The sequence below is a fragment of the Vitis vinifera genome, chromosome 7 (genome assembly GCF_030704535.1).
Source record: "Vitis vinifera cultivar Pinot Noir 40024 chromosome 7, ASM3070453v1".
Taxonomy (NCBI): Eukaryota; Viridiplantae; Streptophyta; class Magnoliopsida; order Vitales; family Vitaceae; genus Vitis; species Vitis vinifera.
In genome coordinates this window covers 7,267,246-7,283,014 of record NC_081811.1, presented here as the reverse complement: position 1 = coordinate 7,283,014, position 15,769 = coordinate 7,267,246, and the positions used below count along the sequence as shown (strand labels likewise).

Here is a 15,769-nt window from a genome sequence, read left to right as displayed (position 1 = left end):
TTAGAAGAAAGGAACTTTTGGTTAGAAGTATGCAAATACATTGCAAGACTTTTGATTGGCCTGTTCCTTATCTAGGTCTTCCCTTGGGGAGGAGGGGGGGGACCCAAAGGCTTGTGTTTTTTAGGATCAGCGAATCTCGTGAAGATTAGATAGGTGAAAAAGGCCTATTTATCATCAGGCAGAAGGATAACTCTTATCCATTTGTGCCTCTTCCATATTTCTAGTTATTTCCTATCCTTGTCCAAGATTCCCGTTGCAATGGTTGGAAAAATTGAGAAACTGCAAAGGGATTTTGTTTGGTCAAGGGCTAAGGAGTTTAAGAGAGGCCATCTTATTAGCTGAGATTTAATGTGTAAGCTTATGGTTGAAGGGGGATTGGAGTTTAAGAAGATTTCTCTAAGGAATTGTGCTCTATTAGGGAAATGACTATTGAGGTTTCCTAGGGAGAGTTTTGCTTTGTGGCAACAGGTTATTCTATCATATATGGGACACGTACTAATTGATGGGATGCTAACACCATAGTCAGGTAGTTACATTGTTGCTCATGGAAGGCTATTGTATAGGTTTTTCAGGATTTTACCAAGTACACTTGGTTTGTGGTGGGAAATGGGGAGAGAATCCGTTTTTTGGAAGACTTGTGATGAGGGATCAATCTTTGGGTTCTCGATTTCCAAACTATTCAGAATAGTCACAATTAAAAACCTTCTTATTTCATCAATTCTTAGGTTTGCTTCTCCTTTCTCTTAGAACTTTAACGTTTGTCATATCCTTTCTGATTTTGAGGTAGAATATCTAGAAAGACTTATGTCCTCTCTTTCTCGTTTGCAGTCATCCCAATCTATTCCAGATGCGAGAGCTTGGTCTTTATCTTCTTCGGGTTTATTTACAATAAAATCTTTCTTAGTCTTATCCCACAATTATGATCCAATTCCATTTTTCCCTTCTAATTTTGTTTGGAAATCTCAAGTCTCTTTTAAGATCAAGTCCTCTGTTTGGTTAGTGGCACACAAAAAGGTAAATACTAATGACATACTACAATTGAGAAGATCCTACAAAACCCTATATCTATAAGTTGTGTATGGAGCATGTAGAATCAGTAGATCATCTCTTTTTATAGGACTATAGTATAAATGATCTAAATTGACCAAGATGGATTGGGTTCTCCCGAGGAGTATTTGTGACATGATGACCATTTCATATAAGGAATTGGGAAGCTCTAGGAGAGGCCTAGTATTGTGGCAAATTGTTTGTTTTGCTTTAATTTGGGTTGTGTAGTAGGAAAGAAATAGTAAGATTTTTGAGGACAAGGCAAAGAATTCAGGGGTTCTTTGGGATACCATTCATTTCCTTACTTCTTTTTGGGCCTCTTGCACCACAACTTTTAAGGACATTCCCCTTAATGTGGTTAAACTTGAATGGGTAACAGTGTGTAGTTCCAAGGGTGTGGGTTAGTAAGGAGAGGTTGCTTTTTGTATTTATCTTATGATTTATAGTTTTTGGTATTCCTTATGTTTAACTTTTGTTTGTGGGAAGATTTCTCATCCTTTCATTGTACTTCTTAATTCCTAATTCAATATATCACATTGTTGTTTCTCATAAAAAAAAAAAAAAAAAGAAGTATGCAATACTCCTCAAAATATGCCATTTATTTTTATTTTGCCCAAAAAGAGCTGCAGATGCTGCTGTATAAACATCAGATGGATATCTCACATGAAAATTCCTTGAGACTTGAATCTAAGTATGGCAATGAGGGTTTGGACAATTCTCCCCACTTTCCACCTTTCATTTCTCAATCGTGAAGTAAGATCAAAATCATGAGAAGCGCAACCATTCTTTCTTAAGACCAGCATTCCTAGGACCAAAGGGTTGGGTGGAAAGTATGGGCCCTTTTACCATAACTTGCCTAGTGGAGAAGGGTGGTTGTGGCTGAACAAGGACTGTTATGTATTTTTTGTACATCCATCTATCAAGTATCTACATGTGTGTGCTTGTGTGAACATCTGCCTTTTCTATCTTGAACTCCCGAGCAATGATTCATCTCTGTCTACCCTGCTCCTCCCCTCAAAACTAGGCCCCACTGTCCAAAAAAGAAGTTTCTCATCCTTGCATTGTTGATGAGCGTCTGCCTTTTTCAATGCTTTGACATTCCATTCTGTCTCTAAAGCTTTCCATGCATTTTCGGAGGTAGTTTAAGCTCTTTTTGAAAACAACTTGAGGTGGATTGCATAAATCATGGGTTGAGTGCTGAAATCATATTCCCTCAACTCAATAACACCTTAACCAAAACTACTTAGGGTTGGTCACTGTTGACTTTGAGAATTATTTCAATAGAATTACACCAAATATATACAAATTGTAAGAGGCCAAAAATAGAAAAAAGGAATGAGCTTATTTTTAGCCTAGGATATCTCTATTTACAAAAAAGAACCAGTCAACTAAATTAATAAGGAAAAACTTAATTAAAAAATATTTCCAGTCTTCATACAGGCTGTGCATATCAAAAATATTTCCTAGCTGGAAAGTCTTTGTATAGGCTGTGCATATTTTCCAACTGTGACATTAATCTTTTTTTTCATTTAATTCTATTTAGAGCCATATTCTCCATTAGATCCTTGGTAATCATGTTGTCTTTCACTGCTCTAGCATGTCTTTCTTGGCCTACTTATGAACTTATGTATTCAGAGATCTTAAGTGTACATGCTTGAATCATCTTGGACAACTCTCCCTCATCTTCTCTTGATTTGGTACCACCTCTACCTTCATACAAATTGTACTCATTTCTTATCTTTCCTCTGCTTATTTATTTATTTTTTCTTTAAGTTGGAAAGATTACACGTTACTATGTACTTTATCTCAAGTTCTGTAGTATTTTTCACTATTTTTTATGGTTAATTTCTCTGCAAATCATTTCTCAGTCTTATTTTTTCCTTAGATATATCATTCTTATGAGGAGGATTTTGTTGATGTCTGCTCTATATTTAATCAGTAATGTTGTTCAAGTGAGTAATTATTTTGGCTTGTGGGAATGGAAAAGCAGGTTGGTTATTATTTTGCACCAAGTGGAAAGCCGTATCCTGATAACTGGATCATGACTGATGTCATTTATGAGATTGAAGGATCTTTAGTCTCAAGGTGAGTGTTGGTATACTGAATGACAAGAATAATAGTGAACCAGTAAATATTTCTGATAAATACCAAACTCAACAGCCAATTTGACATGTATTGCATTTAATTATTGCTAAGAGCAAATAAACTTGTTTATTTGGGAATCTAATTAACATGTTCTAAGATGGAGGTTGAAGAAGTTGAGAGTGGGAGAGACAGGGAAACACAGGAAAGTTGCCAATCACCCTCTATTAGGTTTAAAAAACATTAGTTAAAATTTTTTAAAACTATCAATGTTTACAGTGGATCTTTGTTGGAGGAGTGAAGGACACATGCAAACACATTTGTACACTCTCATTGATTAAGGTGTTTTAAAATGGGGAAGGAAGGAGTTGAGTGTGAGAAACAAGGAAACATGGGAAACATTAAGTTTTATCAAAGCTTGTTTTGAAAGTTTAAAACTATAATTGTCTAGAATTTATTCTGTGCCAGAGGGGGTTGGCCATGTAGACAGTGAGGTGTCTTGGTTCAAGGGAAAAATGGAGTCGAGTAAGAGGCAAGAGGATTCAAGAGTGGCAGTGACCTTTATTATTCTTCTGAAATTGAGAGATTCAACTTTAGAGAGAAATTTTTTTATCTTTTAGAAACAATTTCTTCAAAATGGTGACTCCTTAGCTCTATTTATGGGGGTATTGTGAATAAGAGCTAGCTAGGTGATAAGTCACAGACCAATTAGGTGGTACCATTTTTACGTGAACGAATGAAATGGTGCCATCCATGCATCAGTTGACCCTTTTGGAGAATTGACTGGAAATTTGTGAAGGTTCACTATTTTCTAATTGTCAGTATTTCAACATGTGGAAGACCAAAGGTCATTGAGAAACTCCCAGAACCTTGAAACAACAGTTAAAAGTTAAAATGCCACTAAGGTAACTACCATGACTACAATCTGTAAGCCAATAATAATAATTATAACAATAATGAAGCAATTTTAGATGAACCAATGAGGAAAAGGAACATCAGTGTATAAGATTAGTTTCTGTCAATGGTTAGATAGCTTTATGAATAGCAAGTTATTCATCATCATAAATTAAAATAGTTTTTTTTTTTTTTATAAGTAAAAAGAAGTATATTAAGCGAAAGGAGGAAACACCAAAAACCGGTGCCCTCTAAGTATACAAGGAGTATACACACCACCTCCCCTAACTAGGAGCCTATCCAGTCTACAAAACTTACAAGAGAAGAATGACTCTCTGCTAAGGAACCCCTGACCCAAGACCAAAGATTACATACAAAAGAATATTTCAACCTTTGAAGTGAGAGATCCTCATCCCCAAACGCTAGCCTATTTCTCTCCTTCCATACTGACCAAAAAATACATAAAGGCACCATTTGCCAAGCCTTCTTGCGCCTTTTCCCCACAAACCCTCCATTCCACCCAAGAAGGGTTGCCTTCACTGTACACGAAAGAGTCCAAGATATACCAAAAAGGGAGAAAAGAAGGTTCCACAGGACCCGCGTCTTGACACAATGCAGTAGGAGATGATCCACCGTTTCTTCTTCAAATAGACAAAGAAAGCACCTATTTGCCAAAGAGAACCCCCTCCTTTGAAGTTGCTCATGCGTTAAAACTTTACCCCAAGAAGCCTCCCAAGCAAAGAAAGCTACCTTTGGAGGCACTCTTGCCCTCCAAATTCTTTCACTAGGGAACATAGAAGAGCCCCCCGGCTCCATCATAGAATAAAGGGACCTAACTGAGAAAGCCCCATCATTTGAAGCTGTCCAGATCACTCTATCTTCCTCTTCCCTTTGAACCCTGAAAACATGGATCTTCTGCAACAACCGCTCCACTAAATCAATCTCCCAATCATTAAACGCCCTTGCAAAAAGGGAAGTCCAACCATCCCCATCACCAACGGGATTCCAAACCTCCGAAACCCAAACATTCTTCGACATGGACATGGAGAAAAGAGAGGGGAAAGACTCACAAAGTGGCCCATCTCCACACCACTTGTCTTTCCAAAATTTCACTCTTTGCCCATTACCCATATGGTAAGCTACCCTGGCATCTAACAGCCCCCACTTCTTCCTAATTGCTTTCCAAAGCCCAACTCCATTTCTCCCCATCACATCCCGAGTACGCCAGCCCCCCTCCTCTTCGCCATACTTGAGGTGTGTGATTGTGCTGAGCAGCATTAATAGTCATTAAATCTGAAGTTGATAAAGAATGTCCAACAACAGGCATTATGGTTCTTGAATGGATTTAATGATTTACGCATGTCTGAGCAGAATAGTTAGAAGTCCTATAAGTTGCTTTCATAGTTGTTGACTCGTTAAACATATAGTATATTGTTTTTTTATTTTTCCATATCGTGTGTCATAATTTTTTTATGTTGTGAAAAAAATGACTACAATCTGTAAGCCAATAATAATTATAACAATAATGAAACAATTCTAGATGAATCATTGAGGAAAAGGAACATCAGTGTATAAGATTAGTTTCTGTCAATGGTTAGATAGCTTTATAAATAGCTAGTTATTCATCATCATAATTAAAATAGTTATTTGGAACTATCTAAAGGTGTGTGATTGTGTGGAGCAGCATTAATAGTCATTGCATGTGAAGTTGATAAAGAATGTTCAACAACATGCATTATGATTCTTACTTGGATGTAATCATTTACACAAGTTTGAGCAGAATAGTTAGAAGTCCTATAAGTTGCTCTCATAGTTGTTGACTTGTTAAACATAATGTATATCATGTTTTCTATTTTTCCGTATCGTGTGTCATATTTTTTTTATATTGTGAAAATATATATTCATGTGCACATACATAGGAAGCATAAAGTATAGAGTAATATATAATCAATTCATGAAAGATAGTAAGATTTAACGAGTTAAACTTTATCACACCATATGAAAACATTGAATACTAGAGTTTTAAAAAGTTCAATTTAACAAAATAAGAGTTTAATGTATAAGTTCATCACAAAATCTATGAAAATAAACTTCTTAAATTTTTAGACTTGATTTTTAGCTCCAAATTCTAATTAGGTATATGTACTTATATATGTTTTTGATATATATGTCTTTAAGTGCTATCTTGAAAGCTCCAACTTTTTGTGTTTGTCATTGTTTCTTCCTCACTAAAAAATATATATATCCAAAGAAAAGAACACCGAATACATTAAGTAAAAGTTGTTATTCACCAATCACCATCATTTTCAATGTCAACATTCAAACCATTCAAATGGTAATTTAGTCATTATGAAAATAAATTTACTTAACTCCCGTTATGAGCTTTGACAACAAGAAGGAAGTTTTTCGTATAGAATTATTTTACCTCTTTCTCCCTTTCATGATTAATTTCTAACCTTTCTCTGCATTTTAAACAATCAATATAATAATTCTTTTAACAACAAAAATATATTGAGTTTGATTTTTCTTAAAAATTCTAAAAGATAGTTGAATGTGTGTATATTATTGTATCACGTATGGTATGGTGTATCATATATGTATCATAAGATACACTTAAGTTAAGATATGGATTGTGACACATATTCATTTCCATAAAAAATGTATCATATTGTTATATTGTATCATATATCATTGTATCTTATTGTGTATTGTAAGTTTTTAGCAATTATGGTTGCTCTCATGAAACTAAACCTACGTGATATTCTTGTCCACCCATGTCTTTGGCATACATGTGGCTTATCACCTGGTGTGTTTGTTTTCATGTAAACAAGCATGTCAAATACTCCATGAGTTCCTAATCCGGGCTCATTACGTACATAGAGCCACACTTTAATTACACTCCATTTTTAAGCATTTGAAACCATATTTATGCAAAGCACAGCCCTATGTATAATCTTGGATTACTGAGGTAACCGTCTTTGATCACAATTTCAGTTAATGAATGTCACCATCAAAATCTTTCAGCTTCTAGGAACTCTAATATTTATGTTCTTGCTATTCCTACAGATCAGGAAATCTAGTTGAAGGGAACCCAGGAGCTGCCAGTGGGGATGAGACGGTATGCTCAAGAAATGTTGCATATATTTAGTGACCAAATACAGAGCATAGTCAAATTCCTCCACTTTATTTTCCCATTTTGACCTGCACTATAAAATATGATTGGCATTTTTAGCTTTGTTGAGTATAGACAAATTTGTTTACAGGTTCCATACCATTCTCTCTCTTGGTGCAAGAATTGGCTTGGGCCAAAAGTGAACATAACAAGAGCTCCTCAGGTATCCGATTTGTGGAACTGCATAATGACTCGTTAATCTTTTGGGGATAATTTTTAATATTTAATGGATTTGTCTTCCACTTAATGTATTATGTGTTTGCACTTTCTAGTCCAACAAAACCAGATCAATCAGCCCAGGAAGCTAAATGATGATAATAATTTTAAGTCTTAATTTATATGGTAACCTAAGGAGATATGATTTTGTGTATTTTCTATATGTTGTATGGAAAGGAAGTCCATGTGCATAACAGTGAAAGAGGTTGATATGTCCACTTCCTAAAAATATGGTAATGGAATGAACTTCAAGTGGTTTGTGGGACAACAATGACTAGAAGATGTCTAAAATCTGTATTATAACATTTGATAGGTATATTCAAGGGTGGAGCCACCTGGTGCCCAGGGGAAGCAGCTGGATCCCCATGAAAAATGAAAACCAAAAATTAGCATGGGAGGATTCATCCTGGAACCTATTATAAGCCATAACTGGAACTTTGCTACATTCTTGCCCCCTTGGATAAATTCCTTGTCTTTGCCCTCCTGAAATAAATTTCTAGCTCGGCCACTGGGTATGGTATAAGATTAATTGCCCGTTCAGTTTTTCTGATAAAATTTGAGATCTGGAATGGCAATCGTTGAATAAGACCATCTGGGGCGATCAATGAAATTCAATTTTCAGATTATATGGCATGGTATCATTACAGTAGATTCCCTGTATATTTGCATTATTTTTCTGATGCATGTCACTCTGCCTGTGGGTGGTGAATGGGAAACGATGCAGTTCACGAGACCCTTGTTTTAAAACCCCATATGTGATTAATTTTTATAGAGACAATCTAAGAGAAGTTTCATCAAATAAACCATATGCATTTTATTTTTGCAGTGTATATGATGATTCATAAATATTAGAAAGAAAAAATGGAGGTTTTGATGTAAGGGCTCCATTCCCCTTCAAGAACCTAATAAATGGTGGAGTTGGATTATTAGCCCCTCTACTTTTAAAAATTCAATAGAATCAAGGTCCAAGTTTTGACTTGATGATCAATTATGTTTGTTCAAATTTATGAATATCTTCACTGTTTGAAATCGCTTATTTTCACTTTAATACCTTTCTATCTTTCATCTGTATTCATGACCGACATTATATAGAATTTTTATCTTTCAGTTTGTAATATATCTCTGTTTGATTGATATTCTGTTAGAAAATCACAAAACATCAAGTTTATACCTCAGCAAAGGTTCAAAGGAGTGTGGTTAGGAATTGATGTCTCTTGTGCCTTGTTGGTGATAAATGGAATATGCCAACAATTTATGGAGGATACGGTCCTAAAAATCTCAATGGCAAAATAAGATTCATGTAGCTCAAACCGACAAGAGGAAGGCCAAAAGAAACATGGATTGAGGTCGTGAGAAATGAAATATCGCCAACAACTTAATGGAGGATGTGGTCCTAAAAATCTGATTGGAAAAATAAGATTCATTTAGCTAAACTTACTGGGATTAAGGCTTTATTAAATTGAGTGGAGTTGTTGCCTTGTGTAATAATCTCATTTTGTTATTTTGGGTTTTACCTGGCCTCTCACCCTCTCTTTGTCATTGATAATTTTACTAATGGAAGAGAAATAGTAGATAGAGCTAGCATAGACCCCCAGTAATCTTTCCACAGTAAAATGATCTTATTGTGCAGAAGAGTTTAGATCATTCATTTGGTTTTTTGAAATTTGCAGTCGGAGCATGATGGATCTGACATACAAGTGGAGTTCAATGTAGAACATCATCCTGATGAAGATATAGTTCCCAATATGACAAGGTCACCTCGGGTTAAGTATATAACCTATTATGAAGATTCTAAAAGTATTCCAGGAAGAAGGACAGCGGTTTGGGAGCTTGATAAAGGTATTGACATAAATACTGCTGTGCTTATGAACTGAAGCATGGAGTTTCTGAAGGACTCTTGCTTCAAAAGATATCTAGTTAACCTGCTTTGTCTACCATTTCATTGGAGATAATAAATGCTTTCCTGCCTTAAAACTAAAGATTGACGAAAATATAATCAGCATTAAAAAGGATTTCCCACATGGAAATTTTCCACAAGCGTAACTTATATGATTACTTCAGTAGTCTGGAAAAATTTTCACTGGCTTCAAACTGAAATGATGGCAACCTTTTTTTACTTCGTCCTTTTTTCTCTACTTTCAGTTATATTGTGCAACTGCAATTGAATATATGATTTATTTTTTTAATGCATTATGATTTTATTCTTCTACCTTATGCACATTATGTACATTTCATGGTTCACATGCATAGTTCATTTCAAGTTGTCTGAGGGAACGGATAGTAAAGTGAACAGCTACATAACATGGTAACATAGCCAGCAAGTAGAAGCAGAAAACAGACTACAAGATAAACACGAGTTTAGGGTGTTTGGACTAGAAAGTAGAAACTCCCATACCTTCAACCCAATAGAAATAAAACTCTAATAGTTTCAAAAAGGATTTTGTTGCCCTCCCAATTTTAAACAGGTAAAGCCTATACACAGTTCTATCCTAAGTACTTATTAGACATAATTTTAAGCATTCCTTTATACTCAGATGCATATAAAACAAAATGACGAATTTTAGGATGTATTGGGCACATTTCCCTTAATGAACTCAACATGATTTAGATACTTGCATTAAATCAGGAAAAGTAGGCAAAACATAGAGAACCATAGAAATAAAACAGGGACTAAAAGATAGCTAAAGGGTGGGATGGGTGAATGGCTCTTTTTGGGTGCCTTCTTACCATCCACTTTCATGTGGACATGTGCTCTAGTGCCTGGTGCAGGTCTGTAGACCAAAGTCAATTTGTCTGACTATTATATCCTTGGACAAGTACTCAATTACTTGAGACATTGTCACCCTTCCATTGAAAATATAAGCATACTGTTTTCACCAACAAAAAGCATGCTACTATACGTTCCATTATTTGCAGCCTACTGGATGACATAAACTATAACAATGAGACAATAAACTTGAAGCATAATAATGTGGAAGTATACCTGCAATTATATTTTTTTAAGTTTATTTTTTATTTTTTATTTTTTTATGGAGGCAACAATATTTTCTAGTTTTGACAAAGAAATGAATTTATTTGTTTTGAGTTTCCATTTCAATATTAGATCATAGATGTGCATAGGATGTGCAGAGAGAGAGGTGGGGTGGGTGGTGGGTTTGCCTGATCTAACAATTACAAAAACTGATGTGTCTTTGAAGCACTGGACAAGTATCTAGCCTCTTGCCTTTGGAAAAAGATCTGATGTTTGTGAGAAGGGAGCTGGTAGTAAATTCTAGTGTCCCAAGACAGCAGAGTCTATCTCAACATTGTGCAGGTAGGAACCTCCAGATGTTGTGGATTAAGAGATGGCGCCAGGAATTTTCTTAGCTGATCTTGTCTGTTTGAGGATGGTTTGCGATGAGGTGGCTCTCTCTTTGTTGGTTCTCTCCACATAGAGCCCAGAGAAGAAGAGCGCCATCTGTAGATATTGCCCTCTTATTGGAAGTGGAAGATTTGGTAGTTACGTTATCGACTCCATTTATTTTGATGGGGGGTGAGTCTTCTCCTTTTTCCTCTTCTACTTCTAAAGACAGTGGTCCATTGTCGGGGATAGCCAATAGCTTGGTTCCATGGAGGAAGCAAGATGAAGGGTTTTCAGTAGAATGAAAGGGTGGTGATGGTTATGGGCAGTTGCGAAATTTTCTAGTGAGGGCTTGGTTGTGGACTTCCTGGAGGATCATCCTAGAGACACCGAGAGTACGGACCTAGATGTGGCAAGTGAGAACATGGCTTCAGAAAATGGCATTCATATCAGGGATATGATGAGAGATGGGAGCTTCTCTTATCTGTCTTTTGGGAAATTCGTCTTCTTTAGCAGATTTTTGGATTGCTAGTGGAAGGGAATGAAAAGGAATTTGTATCCTTGTTGAGAAAATTGGAATCCAGAAAGGACCATAGAGCAGCGTCCTTAAGTAAGAAGAGGAAGCCGTCCTCTACATCTCAATTTGATAGGGAGCTTCAGAAATTGGGGTGCTTTGTTAATTACAACCAATCAAAGAAGTAAAGAGAGGATCAGGAAGAATGGGTGGGAAATGGTTTCTGATTGTCAATGAAGTTTGAGATTTTCAGATTGCTGATAGTAGGTTTAAAGGCTGAGTGTTTGGCTCTCCTCAGAAATGGGAATGATAGAGATGAGGTGAGGATTCAGGAGGGTGGGAAGAGGAGAATGAATTCTTTGTTTTCAAAATTTAGAAGGGATTTAGAGAAGCGGGATTGCTTGTAACTTTTAAGGGGGCAAAACGTATTGTTTTAGTGGGTAGATGAAGTTTGTATTTATCTTTTGGATTCTTAGAGGGGCCAATGTCAGTGTGAAGAGCTAGAATTTCAAGGCTTTGATTAGATAGCAGCAAGCAGACTTGGTTTGCCTGAAAGAAGGTCGTTTGGGGACTTTCTGTTTTTCTAGGCCTTTAGGGTGATGTTTTTGTATCAAGTTGTGGTTTTTTTATTTCTCTTTTCCTGTTGGTTGCCTTTTGGCACTATTTGTATGTACTTTGTGTGCCTTATATAACTACTTAGTTTACCTGTCAAAAAAATGTCCATACACTATGATCATAGTATATCATATGATTTATATTATGGTAGATATGAGGCAGTTGTTAATGCAAAGGGTTCAAATATGTAAGGAGAAACCAAGTCCCTTGAGGGTTTGCTCAAGGGGTTGGAGTGGAATGTGAAAGGTCCAATTTTGATTCCCAACAGGAAAAAAGGGGTCATCTTTTAAAAAAAATGTATTACCAGTACACAATGGCCTCCCTCATAGAGTTTGATTTTAGCTTTGATTTGGGCATCTGGAACATCCTGGTTGAAGGGAATTCTGCAGTGCATGTTTTCTCGGTCCCTTCAAGGAGTGGAGAGGTATTTGAAGGCTTCTTTACTGTTTAATGAGGATTTAGTATTGGAGGAGAAATATTTGTCTTGGCCCTTGGAAGCCTAGATAGTCCAATCATGTGGCTTACAGTTTCACTGAGTGGGATGGTAGATTTACTTGAGATTGTTTTAGGGGATCTCTGTGTTTGTGTAGGTTTAGATCTACCTTTTGTGACCTGGGTATGTACCTAAGCTAACAAGAGTTCCATCTAAAGAGGTGAGCCATTTGAACTTTTGACTGCATATGCCATACTAGTTACATGTTAGATATGAATAAGGTTGTTAATGTGAAGGATAGCATTGGAGATAGAGAAAGTTCAGTCATTTCCCAACAGGTTTTGCAGGTGATGCAGCTTATTGAAACCATGGTAAAACTTTTTGTTCAATAATTTTAACTTTCTCTTGGGAGTAGCTACATTTGCTCTTATCATACAAGGAGTATTTCAATTTTGTCCAGTGGTTTATTGGCAAGATTTCCTGTAATCAGCAGCTTGTTGGCTAATTAGATGTAAAATTTCTGGAGATTATATATTTTGCATGGAAACAAACATAGGACTTGGTTTCAACATGATAAAATTATGGCAACATGGAAATGTTTGAAAAGCCATGACATGGATATGAGGGTATTTAACCAAATATAGATTGTGTATGTAGTGTAGAATTTAAGAATTTATACAATTATACTACATATTATACAATCTTTCTCATCCCTTTCTTGTCCTCCTCCAATGGAATCAGTCATTTTATCTTTTGTTTCTAAGAAAGGTGTGAGCATAATTTTTATGAAAATCTTTATATATATATATATATATATATATATTTTCCTTTTAAAACTGTACTTTGTATGATGGAAGAAAACAGTATATCCGAAGTATATATTGCATTGGAGAAGTTCATAATGCAAAATTGATTAATGAACAAGTATCATGACTGGCCACAGGTGGAATTTTTGGTCATTCTGTTTTCTATAATCCATTGACTGTTTCATAGAATAATTTCTAAATGATAAAAGGGGACTCAACTTCATGAATAGAGCAGTTTGTTTATATTACTGAATACCAGGGTTCTCGTTCCATCATTTTTCTGGTTTTAGGTTTATCTCTAGATTGGAAGGGCATTAATATGGCAATACAACCTTAGAAGTATAGCAAAATGTTGGTAAATATCAATCATGATTTCAAGATTATTGCATTCTCAAAAACAAGCATGGAATTTGAAATTTGTTTAGTTATTTGTTCCATGTAAGGATATGTTGATCCACTTTCTTGAATTAATGAGAAAAATTTGCAACTGCTGATTCCTTTTTCTGAATTCTAGCAACCTTTTCTTTTATGATAAATGCAAGTTCCTCTCAATAAACATCACTATTCTTATTTTGCAATCAGTCTTCATTACATTAAGCATCTTAGTGCATCCATTAGGTTCTTTCTCTTTAAGGTTAATGTTGCTTCATTGAGGTCTCAAGGAATAGCTATTGCCTCCTTTTTGTTCCCATTTTCAATATTCTATGACTAAGAGGGTATTTGGTAAAGTTTAATACTTGTTGCTTAAATAACTTAAGTTGATATAAGTTAAATCGTTTGAGTAATTAACTTAAAACTTATTATTTATTTATTTTTACTTTTAAGTATGAAGATTGTTTGGTAAAGTTAACATAAAATTTATTTTAAATTATCAAATTGACACGTTTACCCTTCTTAATTTTAATTAATATTTATCTTCATTGATTTTAACTCATATTTATTTTCATTAATTTCAAGAAATAAATTTATTTGTAAATCATCTATATTTAAAGTATTGTAGATAGTTAAGATAACCATAAATATTTATTATAAAAAATGAGTTATGGATATGGAATCATAATTTTAAAATATATTTTCACTACTATGGACAAATTAAGCAAAAAGGATTTGAGATTAAAAATAATTTAACTATTTTGACTTCATACTTAAAGTTAAAAATAACTTTAAGTTGTAATATTAAGTTATTTTACCAAACATGTTTAATCTACATAATGATTTAAATTAAATTATAAGTCATTAAGTTATAAGCTGATTTACCAAATACCCTCTAACTTTTCCAGATCAGTTTTTGCAGTTTGGTCTAGATGACACTAGATTTTGATATTGTGCTGAGAGTTCTTGTCCCACTTGCTGTATACATATTCATTTGTGTTGTCTTCATTCTTTTCTATCAGTTTCACACTAAATTGGAACGTTTTGCTTGTAGCAAATCATAGAAACATTGTCAGATCGCCGGTTCTGATGCGGGAGCTATGGCTCCAGATGTGGCATGATATTCATCCTGATGCAAAATCAAAATTTGTCACTAAAGGTGAATTTTTATTTGATTAATTTTTTTCTCATGTCCCCTCTGATTAAATGTTCAATGCTAAATCTTGTCCAACAGCTAAGCGTGGACCTTTGAGGCATGAGGACTGCTATTGGGATTATGGAAAAGCTCGTTGTGCTTGGCCCGAGTACTGCGAATATAGGTCTTTTCTTCTTCTCCTTCACCAAATACATTTTCTGCTGATATTACCTTAATATTAATTTTATATTTGTTTTTACTTGCATGATGATGCAGATATGTTTTTGGGGATGTTCACCTAGGACAGAGTTGTAGATTAAGGAATTCTTCAGCTGATATGCTCTTACATTATGTATAGATTACAAGGTAGCAACTTCTGTTCTTGTTTCTATCCTGTGTTAAATACTAAATTCTACTAGCACAATCGCTCTTAAATTAGAAATTTGGAAAATGGTGGACCCTTAATTGAAATGTCAAGAGTGGAGTAAAAAGGTTTGAGCTGTGATGAGCTTGAAGACATGATTAGGGAAATGTTATGAGCTGTCTCAATTGTCCAACTCTGTAGTTTGAGTTATTTCTGGAAAGTATAAGGAAAGAAAAAAATACTAAGAAAAATGTTTTTCTTATATTTAGTGTTACATTGAAAAATACGAGAAAAAAATTAAATATGATTAAAATCAATTAGAAACTAATATATTTTTAAATTATTTAATCTTTATATAAAATATTTAAAATAAGTAAAATGAGTTTGAAGTAATATATAAAAATAATTTTTTGACTGTAATCTATTTTTTATTTCCTTTTACTTTTCCTCTTTATTTTTTTCCCTTGCATTTTCCCTCAAATTTTCCAAGAACTAAACATGGTCTAAAGGTTTACCACATCTCTTGATTAGTACTTCAGTACTTCTAATATGTTCTTTTTTCTTCATTTTTTTTTTCCTGCTGATAATCAAAAGATACTGCTTTTTGTTTGTCTGACGGTTTAATCTAGTCTGTGGGTGTGCAATAAATGGGGCATTTCTCTTGAACTAAAAGGTAGAGGTCTGTTCAAAAGTAGTTGTTGAGTTCTAATTACAATTAACTGTATCTTTCTCTGCTAACCTTACCTTAGTCTGCCATCTGTTGCAGAATGAAGCTATTT

The 15,769-nt window shown here is 34.7% G+C and overlaps 1 protein-coding gene across 3 annotated transcripts in view; it reads left to right on the top strand.

The window, feature by feature from the left end:
- Positions 1–15,769, top strand: part of LOC100265301 (phospholipid--sterol O-acyltransferase) — a 38,041-nt gene that overhangs the window by 21,689 nt on the left and 583 nt on the right. For 2 of the 3 annotated variants that reach the window (XM_010654095.3, XM_010654096.3), the window contains exons 9-14: positions 3,038–3,132; positions 7,090–7,141; positions 7,287–7,358; positions 9,082–9,250; positions 14,546–14,650; positions 14,726–14,810. In XM_010654095.3, the coding sequence (XP_010652397.1) occupies positions 3,038–3,132; positions 7,090–7,141; positions 7,287–7,358; positions 9,082–9,250; positions 14,546–14,650; positions 14,726–14,810 (578 nt within the window). Of the gene's footprint in view, positions 1–3,037; positions 3,133–7,089; positions 7,142–7,286; positions 7,359–9,081; positions 9,251–14,545; positions 14,651–14,725; positions 14,811–14,902; positions 14,993–15,769 lie in introns of all 3 variants that reach the window. The other variant, XM_002271473.4, reaches the window with a different exon arrangement.